General features: G+C 45.2%; 1 protein-coding gene across 1 annotated transcript in view; it reads right to left on the bottom strand.

The window, feature by feature from the left end:
* PSMB7 (proteasome 20S subunit beta 7) overlaps positions 1 to 12,979 on the bottom strand; it is a 53,860-nt gene extending 40,881 nt beyond the window's left edge. The window contains exons 1-5 of the mRNA XM_070430711.1: positions 12,896 to 12,979; positions 12,379 to 12,472; positions 11,531 to 11,628; positions 9,995 to 10,135; positions 6,753 to 6,868 (exon numbers count right to left, since the gene is read on the bottom strand). Of these exons, the coding sequence (XP_070286812.1) occupies positions 6,753 to 6,868; positions 9,995 to 10,135; positions 11,531 to 11,628; positions 12,379 to 12,472; positions 12,896 to 12,957 (511 nt within the window). The 5' untranslated portion in view covers positions 12,958 to 12,979. The remainder of the gene's footprint in view (positions 1 to 6,752; positions 6,869 to 9,994; positions 10,136 to 11,530; positions 11,629 to 12,378; positions 12,473 to 12,895) is intronic.
* Between the last annotated feature and the right edge of the window lie 5,031 nt (positions 12,980 to 18,010).

The following is an 18,010-nucleotide window of genomic DNA, read 5'->3' as shown; positions in this document are numbered from 1 at the left end:
AAAATCATGTTGTCTTCGGGTGGTAGAATTGTGTATAATTTTTTAAATTTTCCTTTGATTCCATAAAACTGTTTCAGTAAACACTGTGTTTAATGCGCAGGATGGAAAATCTGCACAAAGAGTGGTCGAAAGCATGCAAAACAAATGCCCTTTGGGAATTTGTATAAATATTTTCAGTATTTAGAAGCAAGGCTTAATAGCTTAATGAAGTAACACGTGTAAGACAATCAAATCAAAGCAGCTGTGTTGTACTGGGCTTGCCTGAGCTAGAAACAAGGGTTCAAATCCCAGCTTTGCCACTTACAGGCAGAGCAATAAGAGGCAAGCTACTAAATCACTCCTTTAAGTTTCAGCCATTTTCATCAATAAAATGGCAATGACAGCATCCCTTCCATAGAATTTTAACTGAAAATAATGTAACCGCATGCTCTGGCACAGAGACACTCCATAATGTGCTTTAAATGTGAACTAATACTAAGCTTTAAAAAGAAGGGGGGGGGGGGGGGGAGGAACCTATCACACATGCAATGCTCTGTGCTCTCCTGGAGCCACACAAATGGAACACAGTCTACACCAACTCTCTTCAGCGGTGCTGTAAACTGCCAGTTCACAAACAACAACCGGCCACTAAGGTTTCTAGCGCTAAGTTTCAGACATTCTTTGGCACGAGTGAGTTAGAGGACCAGAAAATTAACCACCAAATATTCACAGAGTCACACAGGAGTCTGCAACTCTGGGAGTAAAATACAAATTCTACTCTCAAATTTTTGCAGGGGCAGGAGGGACAATGGCTAAGGAAAGTAGAGTTTGGACAAGGTTGGAATCCTGGGATTCTGTTTCACACAAATACCATGAGGGGAACATAGTAACTCAGCCAGGGGTAGTCCCACAGAATGGCTCCTGGCTGCTCTAGGATGAGGAGTAGGAAGGCTTGGGCGGGTCTCTGAAGGCAGCAGCACTGCAGCAGTGGGTGTGAGCGCCTGCTCAGGGAGGCAAGGGGAACTACTGAACAAGTCGGGCGGGGGGGGGGGGGGGGGGGGGGATCTAAAGTATCTAAAGCCCAACTGGAAGGGAGGTGGCCCCAGGTGACGGAGTTACTCCAACACTGAAGTCAAATGCCAGGAAGGGACTGGCACTGAGGAACACAGGAGAGGTCAGATGACAGAGACCTGGAATCAAGCCTAATGGTTGGCTGGTTTCTGGATGATCTCTGTAATGTTGGTGGCCATCTCTACTGCCACTGGACCGTTCATACCCTCAACATCTCTGGCCAGATGGAATCTCCCTCCCTGCCTCCAGACGCCGCATACCCAACTTCTCCCTATAAGCTGTCACACTGCTCTTCCTAACAAGCAACTCTTCCCCTATCATTCCTGCTTGAAAACATTCCATAGGAACCTCCAGGACAGAATCGAGACAACTCAGTGTGTATCATCGGGGCCCTCTCTCTCTAGCCTAGCTTTCCAGCCTTACCTCTGCTCCCCCTGAACATCCATGTCCTTGCTTCTGCTGCCCCCCTCCCTGCATGGACCACTCCTCCCGCTCTCGGCACTTGCCTCACCCATTCAGCAAACTCTGGCCTTTCCATTCCTCGACCACACCAGTCCCTTGTGCACCACAGGGCCTGAAAAGTCCTTCCCTTGGGGGCAGAGAGTGGGGAAGCAAATTCCTGGCTAATTCCTACTTGTCATCTAGGTCTTGGCTGATGTTACTTCTTCCAGTCTTTCACCTATCAGACTGGCTGGTTGTCAGAGAAAGGCATTATCTTATTCTCTTGGTAGGAGTAGAAATTATTGCCATCTTTTTGCAGGGCAATTTGGTAATAGCGCTCAAAAGGTAAAACATACTATATGGCCACCTGTCAGTTTTTTTGGCTATCCAGAAGCTGTACTTCCTTCCTACATCTGGGGAACCCCACCACTGTATGAAGAGGTAACGGAGCTTCACCAGTCAGAAGCACCCACTCTCCTTTACAAAGAGCTCTCTGGTGGTGAGCGAGATGGCGGGAAGACTGGCTTCCTGAGGCAGCCGGGCAGCAAAGTGAGCAGTGAGCCAGGGCGCAGCCCCATTCTGTACTCACCTGCCCTGCCCCCCTCAGCATGTTTTTTGACACTGTTCTTGGCCCCAAAACCAGTTCTTGCCCTCCCAGCTATCCTGTGAGCCACCTACTATCCTTTAAAAAAAATTCTTTTCTTTTCCTTAAATCATCCAGTGATTCCACTACTTGCAATCCAGAAAGGCCACTACGAGGAATTCATCTAAGTATGTACTCATACAAGCACATCAGAACACATTTGTTACAAAATCTGAAAACCAAAATACCCATCAATGGGAGAATGGGTCGGTAAATCATGGTACAGCCATACAATGCAAGTCTATGTAGCTGTCATTGCAGATGTGATCTAGAGCTACATGGGCTAACACAAAACTTCTTCAAAACAAGTTAACAGTAAGGAAAGAGTATGTACAGTATGAACTATTTGTGTATTTTTAATAGGAATAGAGAGAGAGATGATAGATGATAGAGATTTATGAAGGTGTATCATAAGACATTTTCTGGAAAAAACACACAAGAAACTCAACAGTTGTTACTCTGGAGGAGAGATATGAAATCAGAGACTTATTTTTCATGTAATATTTTCCTCACTTGAATGTTTTGTCATGTTTGGAACTACTGTCCCAAAGCAAAGGAAACCAATTCAATTATTCCCATCTATATATATAAAAGCCAAGCAACCAGAACAACAGAACGATTGGTCACTATGATGCGCACTGCGGTGGCCAACCGGCCCAATCGGGGCCCCGATCGGCCCCCCCAACTTCCCTCGCCGCCCCCCCAGCCGGCCAGGCCCCAATTGGCCCCTCCACCCCAATTGGGGGCAGGGCCAGCAGGCCAACCTCCCACGTCCCCTCCCCACTGCCGGCCCAGCCCAATGGGCCTCCATGGGGGCAGGCCATCCAGATTCCACCCATGCACAAATTAGTGCACCAGGCCTCTAGTCTTAAAAATAAAACTGCTTTGTAAAACTGCTTCATGTTAAATTTCCAGAAATTGATGATTTTATCAAGGTGATGTTAAGAAAACATCCTAAAGGATTTAAAAGTCAAAGATTATGGTATCTGCTATTTATTTTCAAACTAGAGGCCCGGTGCACGGATTCATGCACCGGTGGGGTCCCTTGGCTTGGCCTACGGGAATTGGGCCGAAACCAGCTCTCCAACATCCCCCAAGGGGTCCCAGATTGCAAGAAGGCACAGGCCAGGCTGAGGGACCCCACCGGTGCATGATCAGGGCCAGGGAGGGACCTCCGAAGGGCTCCAGGGTGTGTCCGGCCCATCTCTCCCAGTCCTGATCGGCTGGACCCCAGCAGCAAGCTAACCTACCAGTCAGAGCGTCTGCCCCCTGGTAGTCAGTGCCCATCATAGCGACTGTTGAACGAATGGTCGGACACTTAGCATATTAGATTTTTATTATATAGGATGGTTATACAAACACATACACACACACACACACACACACACACACTAACAAAAATGTGTGAGAGAGAACAACTGTGGTAAAATGTTAACAACTGACAAATCTGAGTAAAGGGTATATAGGAATGTTCATTGTTCTTTCCTGCAAGTGTGAAATTTTTGTAAGTAAAAAGAAAAAAGAAGAAATGAAAGTACTTAATAGAAAAGGCTATTCCACTTTTACATTAAAAAGCATCAGATGGGGGGAAATAGTACTTTGATGGAAGAGGATAAATACATTTGAATAAAGCAATTCAAAACAATTCTAAAATTAATGTATCTTCATTTTAAAATAATTACAAAGATTCATCCATATGGTATCCAGGGGTAAATCATTCTCCCCACAAACATCACAAACAGGGAACAGCTATTGAATAAAAACATTCTAAGAGGCTAGATAACACAATGGAATAGGAAAGTCTCAAACTGGCAATTTCCAAACTCTTCAAGACAGCAGTGCTCCTAGTTTTGCAGAGCCAAATGTAAAAGACCAAAAATCTAACAGGTAAAAAACTGCAGGAAAAACACCAGGTACACAGAACCTGCTCAAATTTCTAAACCTATATAATTTTTTAATGTTTTCATTGATTTTTTTTAGAGAGGGAGAGAAACATCAATGAGAGGAACATTGATCGGCTGCCTCCTGCACACTCCCTAATGGGGATCGAGACTGCAACCCAGGAATGTACCCTGACAGGGAATAGAACCAGTGACCTCCCAGTGCATGGGTCAATGCTTAACCAACTGAGCAACACCGGCCAGGGCTAGACCTATACGATTTGACTCAGAAATCTATATATATAAAAGGCTAATATGCTAAGTGTCTGACCATCCGACCGGTCGCTATGACGCGCACTGACCACCAGGGGGCAGATGCTCAGTGCAGGAGTTGCCGAGCTGCAGTGACTTGGCAGTGGTGGTTCTCAGGTGATGCACCCCAAAACCAGAGAGGAGGGAGCCCAGTTCCTCGAAAGGCCACGCAATTCCACCTTCGGCCATGGGTTATGTGGTTGCTGTTGCTGGGGCACTGTCCGCCCCGAATCTGGTTTACTGCACACTTGTGCTTGCATTCCACACCCTGTACAACAGCAACTTTGCAGAGTGCACTCTGGGACCCCTCAGCTGATGGAGGAGAGCCAGTTTCGCACTGATCCCCACAGGCCAGGCCGAGGGACCCCACTCACTCCGCAGATGCCTTTCAAGCCACAGCACCACCCCAGGTACAGCTGGCCGGGGAGGTACTGCAGGAGGTTGGCTCCAGAGTGTGTCAGATCCGTCTAGCTCAGTCCCACCCCGCTGGCCACCTTCCAATTAATTTCCTTTCAATGTGCACGAATCCATGCACTGGGTCACTAGTTTAACATAAAATTTAGAACTTACCCCAATTCTTAACATAATTTTATCACTCTTTTCTTTTTGGTCATTAAAAAATTACTCTTGCTCTGGCTAGAAGGCTCAGCTGGTTGGAACATTGTCCTGTACACATACCTAGGTTGCAGGTTCAATTCCTGGTTGGGGCACATAGGGGAGGTGACTCACATCAGTGTCTCTCTCTCTCTTTCTCTCTCTCTCTCTTTCTCTCTCACACACACACACACACACACACACACATCAATAAAAAACATATCCTCAGGTGAGGATTAAAACGAGAGTATATAACCCTACCTGGTTTGGCTAAGTAGAGTGTCAGCCCTCGGACTAAAGGGTCTGGGTTTGATTCCAGTCAATGACATGTACCTTGGCTGCAGACTCAATCCCCAGCCCCCGTGTGGAAGGCAACAACAGATGTGAGTCTCACATTGATGTTTCTCTCTCTGTCTCTCCCCATCCCTTCCACTCTCTCTAAAAATCAATGGAAAAAATATCCTCGAGTGAGGATTAACAAAACAACAACAACAAAAAAGATTTAATAAATAAAGAACATATACATACTCTAGCACTTAGAGCTAAAATACAAATGTAAAAAGCTGATCTAAAAAGAGTAACTACTGCCCTAACCGGTTTGGCTCAGTGGCTACAGCATCAGCCTGCAGACTGAAAGGTCCCAGGTTCGATTCCGGTCAAGGGCATGTACCTTGGTTGCGGGCACATCCCCAGTAGGAGGTGTGCAGGAGGCAGCTGATTGATGTTTCTCTCTCATCGATGTTTCTAGCTCTCGATCCCTCTTCCTTCCTCCCTGTAAATAATCAATTAAAATATATATTTAAAAAAAATAGCCCTGACTGGTTTGGCTCAGTGGATAGAGCGTTGGCCTGCAGACTGAAAGGTCCCAGGTTTGATTCCAGTCAAGGGCATGTACCTTGGTTGCAGGCACATCCCCAGTAGGAGGATGTGCAGGAGGCAGCTGATCGATGTTTCTCTCTCATCGATGTTTCTAACTCTCTATTCCTCTCCCTTCCTTCTGTAAAAATTCAATAAAGTATATTTAAAAATAAATAAATAAATAAAAAGAGTAACTACTATTTATAGGCCAAGTACTAGAATTATATGTTATTTATGATGTTATTTATATATTATTTATAACCTGGTTGTGTGTGGAGGTATTATTTCACATTGAGGAAATTGAGGTTCAAAGGAATTAAATGCCATGATCGCTCAGAGATTAAGTGGTAAAGAGGAACTCCAGTTACTCTACTTAAAAGGAAAAAAAAATTCTGCGTGTACCAGGTACGTTCCCACAGCGAGGCCTCCACTCCAGCTTTCCCTCTGCCCAGAAGGCTCTTCCACTCAAACCCACCTTTTCCTAAGACTTAGCTTGACCTTCCTATTTAACACTACAGTCTGCCTTCCATCCCAACACTCCCAAGTCCCCCTCCCTGCATTAATTTTTTTAACTTTTTGTTTTGAGATAATTATAAATTCACATGCAAATGTAAGAACTAATACATTGAGTTGTCATATACCCTTGACCGTTTCCCCCAAATGTAAAATTTTGCATAACAGTAACATATCATCTACATTGCTTTTTTCGCCTAATATTTAGCACTAGAAAGTGATATTATAGTTGTTATTGTCTGTCCACTAAAATATAAACTCCTTGCAAACAAGAATCTTTATCAAAATTTTGTTAACTGTTATATCCCAAGCACATAGCCAACCTGTAGAAAGAACTCAAATATTTGCAGAATGAATCACTTTATTGCACTGTCTTCTCTAACAAGAAATAGACCAGCTCTTTAAGAGACCATCTCGGTAAATAAGAGGATTCTGAAACATCAGAGAAACATTACACTCACCCATGGTGACATAAGGCAACTTATCAGTTGATCCATGAGGATAGATGCTGTAGAGGTGAGGTCCAGTAATGTCTACGCCCCCCAAAACTAGGGCTGCACCAATGTAACCTTGATACCTGGTAATCAGAGTATGCATTAAAAAAAATGAGTCTACATTGTATCACTGTAACTTAACCAAAAATATATGAGAAGACAGAAAACAAAAAGCATTTCTTACACTGCCACTATTTCATTAAGTGGTTACAACTTTGACAGAAACAAAATAGGGAATGGGATGAATTTTATGGGGATCTAACTGTGTGCCAGGCCCTGTACTAGGCATTGTCATAAGCCTTGCTTTTAAAGTCAAATCCTGCCCTAGCTGGTTTGGCTCAGCAGATAGAGCGTCAGCCTGTGGACTGAAGGGTCCCAGGTTCAATTCTGGTCAAGGGCACATGCCCGGATTGTGGGCTCGATCCCCAGTGTGGGGCGTGCAGGAGGCAGCCAATTAATGATTCTCTCTTATCACTGATGTTTCTAGCTCTTTCTCCCTCTTCCTTCCTCTCTGAAGTCAATAAAAAAAAAAAATTAAAAAAATAATAATAAAGTCAAATCCTGTACTTTTTTCCTTATACAACTGACTCATTTTAAGTAACTCAACAAAAATGTCAGAAGATATAAAAGACCATAATTATTCTGGTTTAAATCTTTATATGTTCCTCTCAAAATTTTTATAAAATTTAGCTTTTACAAAGTATGTTAAACTAAAAACAATAGAACACTGAAAAGAGAGAATTTAAAATTCCTAAAACATTCTAAAGAGATGAACAGAAACATCTGCTAAATTTAGCTAAATGTTTGGACTATTTCAAGAGTTCATTGCAAGGACTCTTGAAATAGTCTATTTACTGCAATTTTACAAGTTTCAAAATTGTTTTAAATGTAATGCACCATACAAACCACCAGAGGGAGCTTTGTATTTAAAATCAAATCAAAATCACAAATGTCTTCAGAAATCTTTTTTTTTTCTTTTTAAAATCCGGAAGACGGGTTTTTGTTTTTTTTACTGATTTGACAGAGGTGGGGAGGAACGGAGGGAGGGGAGAAAAAAGAGGGGAGGGAGGGAGGGAAGGAGGGAGGGAAGAAAGGAGGGAGGGAGGGAGGGAGGGAGGGAGGGAGGGAGGGAGGGAGGAAGGGAGGGGCATCAATGTATGAGAGAAACATCAACCCAGGATCAAACCTGAAACCTAGGCATGTGCCCTGACCAGGAATTGAGCCAGTACCCTTTTGGTGCACCGTACGATGCTCCAACCAAGTAAGCCCACCTGGCCAGGACTCATCAGAAATTTTGACCACAAATGTGCTTTAACAAGTTCTTACACTATACTGGAAGAATTTATTTGATAGGCAATAAATCTCCAGGGTTAGGATGATGATTATGTACATAAATAAATAGAAATCACGGACATAAGGTCTCGTACAGCCAGAGCAGAAACTGGGTGGATATGACTAGACTTCCTGCCCATGACTTGTAAGTCCTGGTCACTGACCAGTAAAATGGGAGCTATACTACTATTGCTGCAGAGCTACAGTAACCTCTTCTCCACTTACTGAGTCTAGGGGCCCTGCCAGATGAAAGCCTGCAAATGTATATAAGCATAACTAATGGACATAAGACACTGGGGGGTAAGGGAGGGTAGGGGTTTGTCAAGGGCGGGGGTGAAAAAAAGGACACTTATGTAATACCCTTTGTAATACTTTAAGCGAAAAATAAAAAAAAAAAAAAAGAAAGCCTGCAAATGTACAGAAGGCAAGGGCCAGGCAGGAAACAGAGGTAAGTGAACCAGGCAGGGACTGACAGACCAGACACAGGATCCCGCTTCTCAAGGCAACATCTGACACACAGTTCCAGAAGATTACTGCCATGTGTTGTCCCACACTTTTTGAATTTCTTTCAAAAGAAGCCAGAAATCCCAATTTTTCATTAAAATCTCGTGTTGCCAACTCAATCCCCAAAGGGGAGCCTGCAGGAGGCAGCCAATCAATGATGTTTCTCTCCTCATCAATGTTTCCATCTCTCTATCCCTCTCCTTCCTTCCTTCCTTCCTTCCTTCCTTCCTTCCTCCCTCCCTCCCTCCCTCCCTCTCTCTTTCTCTAAAATCAATAAAAACACTTTAAAAAAAACAACAACAGTATCATGATGCACACATTCCACAAAGGAAAGAGGAGAGAATTTGTGAAAGGTAAGGCAGGTCCCAAAAGAAGCCAGTATTCCAACCCAAGACTACATATCCAGGCTATTTCCACTACAGTACACTGCCTCTCTTCACGAGAAGTAAATCAGAAAATAGACTTGAATTTAAACTGTCAAGACCTATACAAACATGAAGTGATGATGTGATTATTAAGGAAGAAAGAAAAACAAAGCTACTAAGAGGAACTGTATGTGGGAGTCAGCAGGCAGTGAAGTCAGGACAGGCAAGTGACTGCACCTCTTTAAACCTCAATTTGTTCACATATAAACTGGAGAAGCCCAGACCTCAGGATTAAAAGGATAAAATGAGACCAGGCATAAAGCACTTAGCACAGGACGTGGCACAAAGAGGTAAATATCGGTTAATATCAATGTCACATTTTTCATTTTATTGTTCATGCCCCTTGAAAGAGGGAGGAAAAAACAATCATTTGTGTTTGTGTAACAAGATGAACACCTCAGAGGTTCTTTCCAGCTCTTTCTTCCTATGAACAAAAAGGTTTTTTATCCAGTAATATCCCCATGCCTGAGGAAATGACTCAACTGGTCACATGTCATTTACTCATGAAAAAAAAAAACAGACAGACCCCAGCAATTCAAACCCATTATCAAAAGCCTTATAAAGTTAAAATGACTTTTTAGCCCGACCAGCTTGGCTCACTGGTTGAGCGTTGACCTATGACCCAGGAGGTCACGGTTCAATTCCTGATCAGGGCACGCACATGCACATGTGCCTGGGTTTCGGGCTCGATCCCCAATGTGGGGCATGCAGGAGGCAGGCAATCAATGATTGTCTCTCATCATTGATGTTTTTATCTCTCTCTCCCTCTCCCTTCCTCTCTGAAATAAAATTTAAAAAAATAAAATAAAATGGCTTTTTATTAACAGTTGAGTTCTAAAATAAAATATGTATTTCTGAATGGTTTTTCTCTAGCTTCCAGGTTTCCCTTCCTGCAAATCTAAGGCATGAGAAAAAGATGCTGTTGAAATCCTCATCCTGGAACCTTACCTGAAAAGCATCTGCTTCAGCATCCGATTGGCTGTCACAACTCTGGGGAGGCGGCCAGTGGAGAGGGAGTGGAGCTCCAAGTTGGAAGAAATGAGCTGGGTTGTCATATCTGTGTCTGCAGCTGTCCCAGCACCACAACAACTAAAAAAACATAATGAAAAACAGCTGAAATTAGTTACCAGCGGGTTCAATTGGAAGTGGAGTTTTTTCAAAAACATCCACGACGTTCAGGTACATAGAGAGATGTTTTAGAGTTAGAGTATATCTGTACTGTAACTGCTCCGTCTAACCAAACTTAAATAAACATTAAACTGGCAATATACACCTACCTATATGCAAATATATTTCCACACCAACTGAAAATCACAATGAGAAATAGCTGAAATCAATTACCACAGGGCTCAATTCGAAGTTCAGGTACACAGAGAGATGTTTTTGAGTATATCTGCACTGTAACTGCTCTGTTTAACCAAACTTAAATAAACATAAAATTGGCAATGTGCATCTAACTATATGCAAGTATATTTCCTATGAAACAATGAAATATTTGAAATCATTAGTTTCTTGGCTCCTAAAAGTGTATATATAATCCTACAAATATAACCAGGTTATACAAAAGAGCAACGCATGTTAAAAGTCTTCCAATTTAACAATTACCAAGTATTTACTACCAGGTATCAATCAGTCATCGCACTAAGTGCTGGGAATAAAGAAAATATGACAAAGTCCTAGCACTTGATTTCAAAACTGAGTGGAGAGGACACAGGTAAACAAAAATTATACCTTGTATAATACAATACAGTAGCACGGGTACAAAATGTTAAGGGAAATTGAAGGAAAGAGCAGTTAATTCTGATCTTTGAGAAGAGCTGAATTTGGAAAAATAAAATAAGAACACCATGTAAGCAGAGAAGAGGAGAGAGCATTTCTAAGCAAAGGTGAAACAGCCTGGAGACGAGGGGAATAAAGACATGGGGAAAACAGGGACCATCCGGGTGTAAGTAGAGCAGTGGGTGAAGGCAACTAAAATGGCTGAAAAGATAGTAAACCGGGCAAGGCCTTCAACAGTTCCGATTTTATCCTGAAAAAGCACTGTCCACATGTAAAACATCTCTTGAAAAGTTTTTAATAAGGAACATAATTTTAGATTTGTGTTTTACAAAATCCAATATGACAAGAGGAATAAACAACAGAGATGGAGAAGAAACCAGAGGCAAAAAAGCCACTTTAAGTGAAAACTGCAATAGGCCAGCTGAGAAAGAAATCTGCACTAAAACCATGGCAGAGGGGAGAACAGGAGGGAATAGATTCAACGCACACCGAAGGCACACCAGGTACCAACTGAACTGAAGACCAAAGCAAAGACAGCACTTAAGGAGGACTTGCTTAAGTGACAGGTGGATAAAAATGCCATTTAAGGGAGACAGATAGAAAATACAGATTGAACAACAGGTTTTAGGGAGAAAGATAGTAAGTTCAATTTTAGCCCTGAAATGTTTAAAAATATAAAAGCTATTAAAACGAATCAATACTTACTAAATGTTAGGAGATATGAAGTGTATCTTTGAACAGTTCTTGTCAGCAACAACCATCCCTTCAGTTGCCCTTGTATCTGCTCCAAGTACTATGCCATCCTGTTTTTAAAAAATATATACTTACAATCTTACATATATAAGCCACAGCTCTCTACTCTAGTTTGGGGAAAACAATGTTGGCCATCACCTGCTCCCCCAACCATCCACCCCCCAAAAAAACCTCCTACCAAAAATATTGTGCTATACTTACAGCATGCCAAGATTCGGCTTACCAACAAATGTTACTGGTTGAATCCTTGGCAGGTGGTAGGAATTATCATTCCTGTTTTCAAATGAGGCTCAGAGATTTAATGAATTCCCTTACAAACCAAAGCTAACATGGGAAAAATCTGGATTAAGATCCAGGAGTCCATTAAAACATCCACCTGTCGATTTATTTTGAAAAGGTCTCACCCTTTACCCTTAATGACAATAGCCATTCTCCCTTTAGACCCTTTCAACAATTCAAGGCAGGAGTTATGTCCAACTGGTTGACGGGGCAAGTGTGGCTGTAAGAAGCAAAGTGAGCTGTCCCAAACTGCAAGCAGCAGAGACGTTAAATGGTTACACAGACGCCTGTCTGACCCCAAACCTGGCGTCCTCCCACTACATCCTCCTGCCTTCTACAGCAGTAACTTAAGACGGGAAAGTAGATCGGCCTTCTAGCAAAAACTCTCCGAAGTGAGAAAAGAATATAGACTGTTGTCAGCACACGAAACCTAACCAGCACGGTCGCTCCTGAAGGGCTGGTTCCAGGTGGGCTCTGCAGCGCGTGCCCTTCCCGACGGAGCCCCGAGGGTCCCGGCTTACCCTGTAGACCACCCCCGCGATGGTCGTGCCTGTTTTCCGGGCCGTGGGAAGCTTGTACCCTTTCTTTGCAAAATCGGCTTCCAAGACGGCATTTCTAGGAGCAAAGGAGAGAAAAACACATTGGCCACAACGCGCAGCACTGGCAGAAAGAGTGCCTACTCGGGAACTCGGGGGGGAAAAGAACCTACTATTCGCTATCACGCCCACCTGTTCACTCAATCCTCCTTCCCAAAATCAGGACTATTGTCCCGTTTTATTTTCAGCAAAGAGAGCCTCAGAGAGGGGCTAAGGAGACGGAGAAGGAGGGTATCCAAGCGCTAGGGAAAGTGGGAGAGCAGACCCGGCCTCAGGAGAAACCCACGCTCAGGCCCCGATTCCCCTGAGTCACACGGCCGCGGGCGGCGGGCCGCGCCGCTCGCCCTGCCCTTGGACTTCCCGGACCAGGCCGCGGCCCAGCGCCGACCCCCGGCCCCGCACTCCCAATCCCACCCGGAACCCGGCGCCGGCATGGTCGCACCTGCGGCAGTTATCAAACGAGAAACCTCCCACCGGTGGCTGACACACTGATACAGCCGCCATCTTTCCCAAGAGACTACTTCCGGGCCAGGGGCGGGAGCAAACAAAAAGAGCCGAGTACTTCCGGCGCTGCAGGCGGCCGGGCTGCAGGGGCGGGGCAAACTCCGCGCTGGAGCGATTGACCTTCGAGTTGCGAGATCCTAGAGGCGCCCGGAGGTGTTTGGAGTGTACCGCCCCAAGTGGCATGGAGGAGAAACTGACGCCCGGCGCGGGGAAAGGACTTGTCCCAAGGTGGGGAGCCCCAGAGACCAGGCCTATGCCAGCCAGACCGGAGATGTTAATTCGGCTCCTTGGGGCTTCGGAGACAGGCACACCCAGGTTCCAGACACAGCCGCACCATCTCCTTGCATTGTGCAAGTTCTCTCAATTCTGAATGTTTCCTCTGCTGTCAAATGGAGATAATAGCTACCTCAAAAGGCTGCTGTGACTTAAACAAGAAGCTCACTAATCGTTAGAAAATGCAAATCAAAACCACAATTCGATACCACTGCACACCCACTGACTAGGATGTTGCAATAAAAAAGACAGATAATGATAAGTGTTGGTGAGGAATTGGAGAAATTAGATCCCTCATACATGGCTGGTAAGATATAAAATGGTGCAACTGCTCCAGAAAACAACTTGGCAATGCCTCAAAAAGTTAAATATGGGCCCAGATTCCTCTCTTATGTATATACCAAGAGAATTCAAAAGATGTTTACAAAAACCTTCACACAGATATTCATAGCAACATTATCCATAAAGTGCCAAATAATGTAGACAACCCAAATGTTCATCAACTGATGAATGGATAAACAAAATATAGTACACATCCATACTGTAGAATATTATCCTATATAATAAAAGCCTAATATGCTAAGTATCCGGTCATCTGGTCGTCCGTTCAACCAATCAAAGAGTAATATGCTAATGATATACTAAGGCCACTCAACCACTCGCTATGACATGCACTGACCACCATGCTCCGACTGGTAGGTTAGCTTGCTGCTGGGGTCCAGCCAATTGAGACTGAGCAAGATGGGCCGGACATGCCCTGGAGCCCTCCCGCAGTCCCTCCTGGCTGGCCAACCTCCTGCATCCCTCCCCAGCCCTGATCATGCACCAGTAGGGTCCCTCAGCCTGGCCTGAGCCCTCTTGCAATCCGGGACCCCTCAGGGGATGTCAGAGAGCCAGTTTCAGCCTGATCCTGCAGGCTAGGCCGAGGGACCCCACTGGTGCACGAATTCGTGCACTGGGCCTCTAGTTCAACCATAAAAAGGAATGAAGCTTTGATACATACTTCACAACAGGGATGAACCTTGAAAGCATTGTGCTCGAACAACATAGACTGATGAACAGGGACAGATCCAAAGACAGAGAAACAGGGATCAGACTATTAATCCCCAGAGGGAAAGTAGGGGAGGGAGGGGGAAAGGGAAAGAGATCAACCAAAGGACTTGTATGCATGCATATAAGCCAAATCAATGGACATGGACAACAGGGGGATGAGAGCATGAGTGGGGGGAGGGGGGAGGATGGGAGTTTAATGGGGGGGATGAGGACACATTTGTAATACCTTAACTAATAAAGAATTTAAAAAAGAAGAAGAAAAGAAAGCATTGTGCTAAGTGAGAGAAGCCAGGCACAAAAAGCCACATATAGTATGGTTCTATTTCTATTAAATGTCCTTACTAAACAAATCCATACAGCCAGAAAGTAGAGTAGTGGTTGCTAGGAGATGGAGGCAGGGGCAGGGGGAGTGACTGTTAAATGGATACAAAGTCTCTTTTGGGGATGATGAAAATGTTCTAGAATTACATAGAGGTCATGGTTACACAACCTAGTGAATATACTAAAACACAATGAACAGCACATTTTTAAAAAGTGAATGTTTTATGTAAATTTCATTTCAAGTTTTAAAAGGCTGCTGTGAGGATTGAAAATTATATATGGGAAGCATCCATCCGGGCACATAGCAGCTTCTAAATAGCCATTATTTGTTAATACATTTATTTCATCCTGCCCACAACCCTAAGAAGTAGCTATGTAATTCAACTCATTTTACTGATGGAAATTAAGGTCCATCAAAGGGAAGTAACTTGCTCAAATTTGCTTAGCAAGTAAATGACCGCCTCAACAACTGTGGGATGAATTAATTTATTCACTGGGCAGATATTTGTGTCAGACATGTTTCTAGGTATGAATGAATGAATGGCATTTCAATCACCTAGAACTAGTATCCATCACAACTTTGTGTTCAATAAATATTTGTCAAAGGTTAAATTCCCTTTCATTACTTCTCTGGGTCTTTTGTGTGAAATTAGGAAAATAACACCTCATCCACCTGCCTCCACAGAAATCTACTGATGAAAGGTTTGAGTATCTCCTGTGTCACCACCTCTCTACGTTGGTAAATGTGAAAAGTGAAAAGACTTGGACTCCACTCTGAAGAAGTCCACTTCCTGCTGAGAGAGACTCAACTCCATAAGACCTAGACAGGGCAGTCAGGGAAAGAAGGAAGCCCCAGTGTGCTAAGGACCAGTGGAGGGGGGCATGGGGTGGGGCTGGGTTCTGCAGAAACCTAGAGGCTCAGAAGGACAGAGTTTAAGCTCACGGGGTAAGAAGGCAGGAGGGACAGACTCAGCAATGGCTTGGGCTATGGAATAAACAAAACCCTGAGCACGGATAGTTTTCAGGAACCGGTGATGAATCTGATGCAGCTACAGGGAAGGGAAGCAGCGCAGCCTGCAGCCCCCAGAGGGCGATGATGGGGACCCCTGTGTCCTGCCATAGAGCTGGAGGGGTCAGGGAAGGATGTGGAAATGATTTGTGACCTCGATTTGTCCCTGGGGCATTTCTCTTCTTAAGTGAGTCTCTTTGTTAATGTTTTCACACCCTGACTGAGCTGAGGAGGTGGCCCAACAGAGGCAGCCAGAGCCCAGCAGAGGGGGACAGAGAGCCTCCAGGCAACCAGGGCCTGGACCTTGAGAGGCAGAGCCCAAGGCCAAGCAAACCCCAGTCAGCCTGGGGCAGGGCCTTGGTACCTCCAGCATGTGGAGGGCAGCTCTAGGTTCCCAGATCTCAGGGACTCCTGCTTTAGCCTCTCTGTCCAACATGACTGCTGTCCCCTGGGACTGCGGTCCAGCCAGAATGTCCTCCCCAAGGCCTGGACACAGTCCCATTAATCCCTGGCAGTACCACCAAGCCCAACTGACCAGTAGAGCCACCACTTCTGTTCTGGATTTGGCTGTGTGACCTCAGGGGAGCCATCAGGCTCTCTGTGCCTCCGTTCCTAATAATATAGTCACAACCGACATTGCCTAAGAAGCCCCGTGTCCTGAGCTCTGTCCTAGCCACTGTATATACAGGATCTCGTGATCATCATCCTAGGCACCTAGAATGTGCCAGACACTAGGAAGACAGGTGATCAAGAGACAGACACAGTGCTTGCCCTCAGGGGAACTAGCAGTCCCTAAGGACCATGCATCATTAGACCACTTTTCAGATGAGGAAACTGAGGCCCAGATAGGCAAAGTCATTGATTCAAGATCACACAGCTGGTAAGTGGTAGAGTCAAGATTCAAACCACATCCCTCCAGCCCCCAACCAGACACGGCACCACTTCCCCGACCCCCTGATAATTCTGGCCCAACTGGAACCCAAGTCCCCGTGTTCCCTAGGGCTTCGGCAGAGCAAAAACAAGGTTTCTTCCTCAAGGAGTCTCGTCCTCATAAGCTGGTCTCCTCATCTGTCTTCATCTCAATCTTCTCATTTGTAAAATGAGAGAAGCTCATGGACACCGAAAGAAAGCATGCAGTGTAGACTGTAAAGCCATTCATTCATTCGCTCATTCATGCATCCAATCACCCAGTATTTATTAATCCCCTCCCTGGTGCTGGGCTCTGTGCCAGACTTGGCAGGTGTTGGTCTGGGAACTATACCTCCAGGTCACTGCGCCAAGTGCCCTAAGGGACATGTACCAGGGCACAGCCAAGAAAGTACTCCTGAGTAGGCCTGAGGCAGCAGGGTGAGCGCCCAGAAGACAGGAGTTAGTACCGAGATCAGGAGACCAGCGGGTATATCAGCCTACATTTTCCAAGGGCTTGGCAAACACCCTCCCCCCATCTGCAGGCTGCTAGGAACCCAGCATGGGCTAGGTCCTGGGAGGCACATCCATCCTCTGTCAGGATACACACACATCCGGGGGCGCCCCCCACAAGAAGACTTGGCCATCTTCCCATTGCAGGAAAAGCGGCCCATGATGCTCCCGGTTGCTAAGGCAACAGAGCCCTTGTTTTTCCTTCTTCATAAATAATCTATAAATAGACAAGGCAAACCTGGGCGCCTTCCTTTGCATGAATTAGAGCAGCTGCTCCAGGCTCCAGGGCCCAGGTGCCAAGCCTCGCTGCACAGGTCACAGCGACACCACGACACGGCTCCAGTGGGAGGGCACAAAGTGTGGATTCCTGCCACCCGCTCCAGACTCTCCTGGGGCACTTAGCAGATTCTGGGGCCCTGCTGAGACCCACAGAATCCCAATCGCTGTAAGCAGGGCCTGGGATGGGTGTTTAACCACTTACGCCCAGGAGATGAGAGGAGCCATGCGTTGGCCAACCCCAGCTGATGGGGACGGGAGTGGACATCCTCCCTCCTTCCTCTCCAGGGCCTGTGCAGCCACAAGGAAATCATGCGAATACCTCCCACTTCCGCAGCACTTTAGAGTTTACAAGTCCCTTCCCCAATGATCCCAATAATAATTACCTTTATGATGTTTGTGGTCTGGGATCCAATCAAGGATCACACATTAATATACTCGTCCCTAAAAACTTCAGCAAGAGTCTCCTAAAAACAAGGGCATTTGGCCTGGCTGTGATGATCACAATTCAATTCCCTGTTTGGGGGGGGGGGGGGGGGGCACCAGGTTACTGGCTCAATCCCCAGTGGGGGGCATGCAGGAGGCAGCAATCAATGATTCTCTCTCATCATTGATGTTTCTAACTTCCTCTCCCTTCCACTCTGAACTCAATAAAAATATTTAAAAAAAAAAAAACAAGGGCAGCCGAAACCGGTTTGGCTC

The sequence above is a fragment of the Myotis yumanensis genome, unplaced genomic scaffold (genome assembly GCF_028538775.1).
Source record: "Myotis yumanensis isolate MYYU_CA2020_CCGP unplaced genomic scaffold, mMyoYum1.0.hap1 SCAF_12, whole genome shotgun sequence".
NCBI classification, from domain to species: domain Eukaryota; kingdom Metazoa; phylum Chordata; class Mammalia; order Chiroptera; family Vespertilionidae; genus Myotis; species Myotis yumanensis.
Note: the sequence above shows the minus strand (reverse complement) of the source record. Positions and strands in the feature narration are given on the sequence as shown.